Source organism: Pangasianodon hypophthalmus, chromosome 1 (assembly GCF_027358585.1).
Source record: "Pangasianodon hypophthalmus isolate fPanHyp1 chromosome 1, fPanHyp1.pri, whole genome shotgun sequence".
Taxonomy (NCBI): Eukaryota; Metazoa; Chordata; class Actinopteri; order Siluriformes; family Pangasiidae; genus Pangasianodon; species Pangasianodon hypophthalmus.
Genome location: NC_069710.1, coordinates 11,674,573 through 11,681,818, shown reverse-complemented (window position 1 = coordinate 11,681,818; position 7,246 = coordinate 11,674,573). Strand labels below are relative to the sequence as shown.

General features: G+C 38.3%; 1 protein-coding gene across 1 annotated transcript; it reads left to right on the top strand.

Moving 5' to 3' along the window:
• The first annotated feature begins 1,620 nt into the window (after nt 1–1,620).
• On the top strand, nt 1,621–6,106 carry LOC113533775 (C-C chemokine receptor type 5-like). The gene is made up of 2 exons (XM_026926089.3): nt 1,621–2,461; nt 2,954–6,106. Exons 1-2 carry the CDS (start codon nt 2,443–2,445, stop codon nt 4,006–4,008), a joined length of 1,074 nt encoding a protein of 357 aa, XP_026781890.1. The 5' UTR covers nt 1,621–2,442; the 3' UTR covers nt 4,009–6,106.
• The last annotated feature ends 1,140 nt before the right edge of the window (nt 6,107–7,246 follow it).

Here is a 7,246-nt window from a genome sequence, read left to right as displayed (position 1 = left end):
CAAGAACAGGTGAAAAAAATCTATCTGCTTGGAGAATTTGCTTAAGGTAGTGTGGGCTAATATTACATCCATGTCACAATGGGAGTGTTACGTTCTGGGGTATGTCCGCGTGTTTTTGTGTTTTGTTCTCTCCCCTTTTCTCTCGCCCTCCCTCTCTATCTCTCTCTCTGCAGCAAATGCCTCATTGGATAACGTTCCTGTCCGTCTCGATTATCCCCACTGATGTCATCGGCCGTGACAACTAATCCACCTCTGACCCCGCCTATTTAAAACCCGCAGCCATTCATTCATGCGGAAGTTGTTGTTCTGGTTGTTAAAACTAAAACCCTATTGTACCTCTGTTTTTTCTGTGTTCTAGTTACGCTGCCTTACTGTGTTTTGTTCTTGTATGTCAATTGTTCCATGTTTCCCTCGCTTTGTTCTAGTCACTTGTTTGTCTGGTTAAACGTAGTGTTCCTTACCCTGTTTTGTGACTCTGTTAGTGTTGGGGAAAAGTGGACAGGTAAGTACGTCACGTGACACACATTGTACAGCACGTAGAAATTCTGTTTTTTTTGTATTAGACACATTAGGTTAGGAGCGAGCACCACCCTCTGTACTTTTGGTTTGGATAGATAGAGTAGGTAGTTAGAGCGTCCTGGATGCTGAAGATTTAGTTTTCTATCTTTTGTTATAGTTAGGTTAGAGGGTTTGAAAATAGTTCGATTTGTTTTTTGTTCATTTCTTTCCTTTGGTGCCACTCGCGTCCCTTTTCCCCTTTTGTGTCTTGTTACGTGTTGTTGTAAATAATTTGTAAATATTACCACTATCACTTGGCACTACACACTTTTCCAATTGTATATAGATAAATAAATCACCTGGATTGATTTGCACTACTGGTTATTGGTCCCTGACTACACACACACAACTGATATTTTTAATAATCAAATAAGTGTTATTCCCCACATTGACTTATTGTTATTCCCCTAGACTAAGTGGGTTTGTAACATTTATTTGGGGGCACGTCGGGGATCATAAAAACATATTATTAATAATATTTGTGTGTGTTGGTGTCATTGACGTGCTGTTCGGCCTAGAGTAGTATTGGTCGTAGTGTTGCGCTATACCGGTTAGTGGTAGTGGCAGTAGTGCGGTGGATTGTGTTACGTGTGTGGACTTGAAAAAAGGAAGAAAAAAATGGCTTTCTTTGATTTAGAGACATTTATTAAAAATATAAAAAATTATTTTCATAATTTTGCCTCTGTACATCAACACAATGGATTTAAAAGGGATTTAACAAAAATATTGCATTAAATATTTATGAATTACAGCCAATATTTACAGAGTCCCTCCATTTTCACAGAAGTAACTGGATAAACTACCAATCATAAATATTAGGATTATTTTTATTACTTGGAGACAAATCCTTTGCAGTCAGTGACTGCCTGAAGTCTGGAGCCCATAGACATCATTAAATGGTGAGTTTCCTCTCTTGAGATGCTTTGCCAGGCCTTTACTGCAGCTGCCTTCAGTTGCTGCTTGTTTGTAGAACTTTCTGCCTTCAGTTTTGTCTTCACATACTCAATTGGGTTGAGGTCATCAGATATTTAAGAACCTTTAATTTCTTTGCCTTAAAAAGCTCTTGGGTTGCTTTTGCGGTATGTTTGGGTCATTATCCATCTGTACTGTGAAGTGCCGCCCTATCAGGTTTGCATTTGACTGAATCTGACCAAAAGGTATAGCTCTATCCACTTCAGAATTCATCCACCTACTTCTGTCAGCAGTCGCATCATCAACACCAGTGACCCATTTCCATTGGCAGCCATACATGCCCATGCCATAGCACTCCCTCCACATTTTTGACAGATGATGTGGTATGCTTTGGATCATGAACTCTTTCTTTCATTCTGGTACAACTTGCATCAGAACTGATTTGTCATGAAATAACGAGGAAACAGGCCACACCTTGCCATGAAACTGCTTATCAGTCAATTGTCCAATTACTTTTGAGCCTGTGAAAATGGAGGAACTCTGTAAAAAATGCCTGTCATTCCTACACTGTTAATGCAATGCTTTTGTTAAACCCCTTGAATTAAAGCTGAAAGTCTACACTTCAATCACATCTTGATTGCTTTATTTCAAAATAATTAAGAAAATTGTGTCAGTCTCCAAATACTTATGGACTTGACTGTATGCGTTACCATTTGACCATAATACATATTGTCACAACAGTTTAACAACAATTAAGATTGTACAGTTCTTATTTATGGTACGTACATAGGTTTATAAATGTTTTGGATTTGCATGTTTCTGTTTTGTTGTTACATAGACGAAAATAAATTTTCTGGCAACAAGACAAAGCCCCACCTTATGAAGCTTCTCTTGTAGCACAGTTCCTTGTTATATGCCAGCATACACAGGCTGCTTTTGCTATCATTCTTGGGCTGAGGAGACCCAGTCACGATGTACCACAACATGACAAGTAGGTGGAATGTTTCTGTTTTTCAGCTGCTTGTTGGCCATTAATTTTTATTACTACAGTCATTAAGCTGTGCCTAAAATTTCTTCTGTCTGTGCAAAAATGAGTAGAAATGACTAAAACTGACACTGGGTTCATTGTCTCTTTAACAGAAGAAAGGTGGTTTCTGATTCTTTGATCTGAATTTATTACTGAGTCTCAAAAAATTTTGTGACTCTATACATGGTTTGACATGAGTACTTTTACACTGTTTAGAGTAGATTACGGAAAAGAGGCAATATTTATAGCTGCCAATAGATGGGAGTCCAGCACAATGATAAAACTGTAAAACTGTCACTTTTTCCCTGAGTGTCTTAAAGTCACCATGTTACCAAATTCAGCTGCAGCCACAGAGAAAAAAAAAACACGCATTAGCCTCTTTTCTGCCTTTTTAAATTAAAGTAATTTTTTCATGTAACATACGATGATACCAATGTTTTTTTCCCCCATAAACAGCTAAGGACTATTCTGCTTACTACAACCTCACAAATAATGATTTCTTAGTCTGTAACAACACCAAAGTAATGGCCTTCAGCCGAGTCTTCCTCCCTTCCCTCTACAGCATCGTCTTCATCGTGGGATTCATTGGCAATGGCCTGGTGTTGTGTGTCCTGGTCAAGTATCACAAAAATTTGAACATATCAGATCTGTGCCTCTTCAACCTGGCACTTTCTGACCTCCTCTTCCTTATCTCATTGCCTTTCTGGGCCCACTACGCTGCCAACACTGAATGGACCTTCGGGGGCTTCATGTGTCATGCAGTGACAGCGCTCTACATGCTGGGATTCTATGGAAGTATCTTCTTCATGATCCTCATGACCATTGAGCGCTACACTGTCATTGTCCACACCTATACCTCCCTCTTCTCCAAGCACCGGTCTGTCAGAGCTAGTATAGCCCTGGCTTTGTTTATGTGGGCACTTAGCTTGGGAGCTTCTCTGCCAACCATCATTTTCTCCCAAGAAAAAAATGAATCATATGTATGGACATGCAAAGTGGAAAATTCTAAAGAGACAGTGTGGATGTCATTCTCTTACATTGAGCTGAACATCCTTGGTTTGATCATTCCTCTCTCAGTGATGGTGTTCTGCTACTCACGCATCATCCCCATCTTAATGACCGTAAAGTCTCAGAAGAAACACAAAGCTGTCAGGCTCATGCTGGTCTTGGTCACTGTTTTCTTCCTCTTCTGGACCCCCTACAACATCGTCATTTTCATGAAGTTAATGCATCACTTGGGCTACATGGCCAGCTGTCAGTGGGATCAGAACCTGCACATGGCTATGCAGTGGGTGGAAACCATAGCGTTCAGTCACTGCTGCCTCAACCCCATAATCTACGCCTTTGTAGGGCAGAAATTCAGGAATTTATTTCTAAAGATCCTGAAAGAGTGGTTTCCTGTTTGCTTTGGTCAGTGCACAACAAATGAAAGTGAGTTCCCAGAGAGGAGGTCCATTAAGTACTCACGCTCCTCAGTGATTTCCACCACAAAAACAAAATCAAAACTGTAGTCATTATCGCTTTAATCCACTTATCTACTAATCTGCTATTTAATCTACTATTAAATCTTATTATGTCTCTTTTGTATTTCACTTGTCATACTGTTTGGACAGTGTAACCAATGTGAAGTAAAATTACTTTCACTACTTTTACTTACTGTTGATTATTTTCTGATATTGTTAATGCTCTCTACATCTTGCCAGTAAATCAGCTTGTACATTTCTTTAGGGTGTGGTCAGTTTTGCACATTGTTTTACATACAAGTTTAGTCTCAACAGACAAACAATCAAATAGTTTACCCAATGTCAGAGAAGGAAGTCACTTACTGAATATATTTAATTATTAGAGGATTGGATGGCTTAGAACGAGTAGACACATTTTTGTTTTGTTTTTTTTAAGAAAAATCTTATATGGGTGATAGCATCTGCATGTCCTTTGTGATAAAACTTAAACTAAATAGGCATGTATTAACAAGTGATGAATGATTGTCTAGGTTGGAACATTTGGCATATGCACAGTGTGGCTTTCACAATAACAGTCTATGTAAACAGCCTGCACAGTTGCACTCTTTGGTTTATTTCTTTTTTTTCCCTGCAGGCTCCCACTGAAAGCAGTATGTAAGCAACCATAGCAAAGTTTCCAAAGATAAATAAATAAATAAATAAATAAATAAATAAATAAATTTGTCTAAAGCATCCATCATTCTGTGACTGCTGGAAGGGATTACAAATGTTTGTATTTGAAATGTTGGTTAAAATGACACACAACTACAGGCCCTTCACAAGCTGTGGAAAATTTTCTGGTGCAGTCATGGTCCAGAAATAAAATGTGCAGACTCTTGTATGTGTTACAAGAGAAGATACATTTTTTATTCAGTGGGTTGTGCTGTGAATTCTGGCCAAGAATGGTCAACGTCACTGTCTCGGAATACGGAAACAACTGAGGCTATACATTATCATGTCTTTGCTTCAGGTGAGCAGATATTCTTTGCCTACAGCTGTCCAAACAAAAATGGGCATGTTAAAAAAGTTGGCAGACAGACAGAGCAGAACTGGTTATGGAGAGAAGCTTTGCTAACTGATGTCTTTGTAAGACTGGGGTAACATGTGAGACTGTGAGTATGTTATGCAGATATTATGTTGATCATATTTTACTTTTAGAAATACTGTAATGCTTCAACTTAGAGCGAGAATCCTTTATACCATGCATGCTAACCATATATTTACTGTATATATTAATGTGCTTATATTAATGATCATATTATAGTATTTCATATATATTTGACAGTGATATGCCACACAAACCCTGTGAGTGTGATTATATTAATAAATATACTTAGTAGTATGGCTGAAAGTTATTTACTTAGAGAATGTGGCTAAATTGAAGCTCCATTGCGTCATGTTCTTTGTGGGCTTTCCATCTTAAAGTTAAGGGAGTGTTGTTCAGTGTTGTTCATATTTCATTACATTTCTCTACCATACTACAACTTCCAGATGGCAGAAATGGAACTAGATAAAGGGAGAATTATGTCAGTGAGAAACTCAAATCTTTTTTAGTTCCACTGTTTAAATAAAAATAAAAATACAAGATTTCCAGAATATGATCACTCAAGTTTCGACCCTGGCTTTAGTTGTAATGCTGTGTCTTGCAACCCTGATCACCAGAAAATTCATTTTAACTATATGCATATAACTTATTTTAACCCGTCTTAAACTCTACAGCATGAAGGCTATACATGATCCCTTATGTAAACTGTGTCAAAGCAAAGTACCAGGTACCTTTCTTCTGATATGATTTGGTACTGCCCTCCTGTTGCTCAGTGTTACGTTCTGGGGTATGTCCACGTGTTTTTGTGTTTTGTTCTCTCCCCTTTTCTCTCGCCCTCCCTCTCTTTCTCTCTCTCTGCAGCACTGCGTCATTGGATAATGTTCCTGTCTGTCTCGATTACCTCCGCTGATGTCATCGGCCGTGACAACCAATCCACCTCTGACCCCGCCTATTTAAAACCCGCAGCCATTCATTCATGCGGAAGTTGTTGTTCTGGTTGTTAAAACTAAAACTCTATTGTACCTCTGTTTTTCTGTGTTCTAGTTACGCTGCCTTACGGAGTTTTTGTTCTTGTATGTCAATTGTTCCATGTTTCCCTCGCTTTGTTCTAGCCAGTCTTTGTTCTAGTCTGTTTGTCTGGTTAAACTTAGTGTTCCTTACCCTGTTTTGTGACTCTGTTAGTGTTGGGGAAAAGTGGACAGGTAAGTACATCACGTGACATACATTGTACAGCACGTAGGAATTCCGTTTTTTTTTTGTATTAGACACATTAGGTTAGGAGCGAGCACCACCCTCTGTACTTTTGGTTTGCATAGATAGAGTAGGTAGTTAGAGCATCCTGGATGCTGAAGATTTAGTTTTCTATCTTTTGTTATAGTTAGGTTAGAGGGTTTGAAAATAGTTCGATTTGTTTTCTTTTGTTCATTTCTTTGCTTTGGTACCGCTCGCGTCCCTTTTCCCCTTTTGTGTCTTGTTACGTGTTATTGTAAATAATTTGTAAATATTACCACTATCACTTGGCACCACACACTTTTCCACTTGTATATAGATAAATAAATCACCTGGATTGATTTGCACTACTGGTTGTTGGTCCCTGACTACACACACACAACTGATATTTTTAATAATCAAATAAGTGTTATTCCCCACATACCCCTAGACTAATTGGGGTTGTAATAGGAGTGACTCCAGCATCTATTTATGCATTGTTCCAAGCTTAAAATAAAATATAATATTATTAATCGTCTCCATGTTTAGGTTCCTGTGGCCACAACAGTCTAATTCACTAGATATTTCTGTCTCACTCAGTTTAGTATGAGTGAATGACATAACACATGAAGGAGTCTGTCCTTAATGCAGACAGGTCCATAAATATTTGGACAGTGACACAATTTTCATAATTTTGCCTCTGTACATCACCACAATGGATTTAAAAGGGGTTTAACAAAAATGTTGCATTAAATATTTATGAATTACAGCCACTTCTTACAGAGTCCCTCCATTTTCACAGAAGTAATTGGATAAACTACCAATCATAAATATTAGGATTATTTTTAATACTTGGATACAAATCCTTTGCAGTCAGTGACTGCCTGAAGTCTGGAGCCCATAGATATCATTAAATGGTGAGTTTCCTCTCTTGAGATGCTTTGCCAGGCCTTTACTGCAGCTGCCTTCAGTTGCTGCTTGTTTGTAGATCTT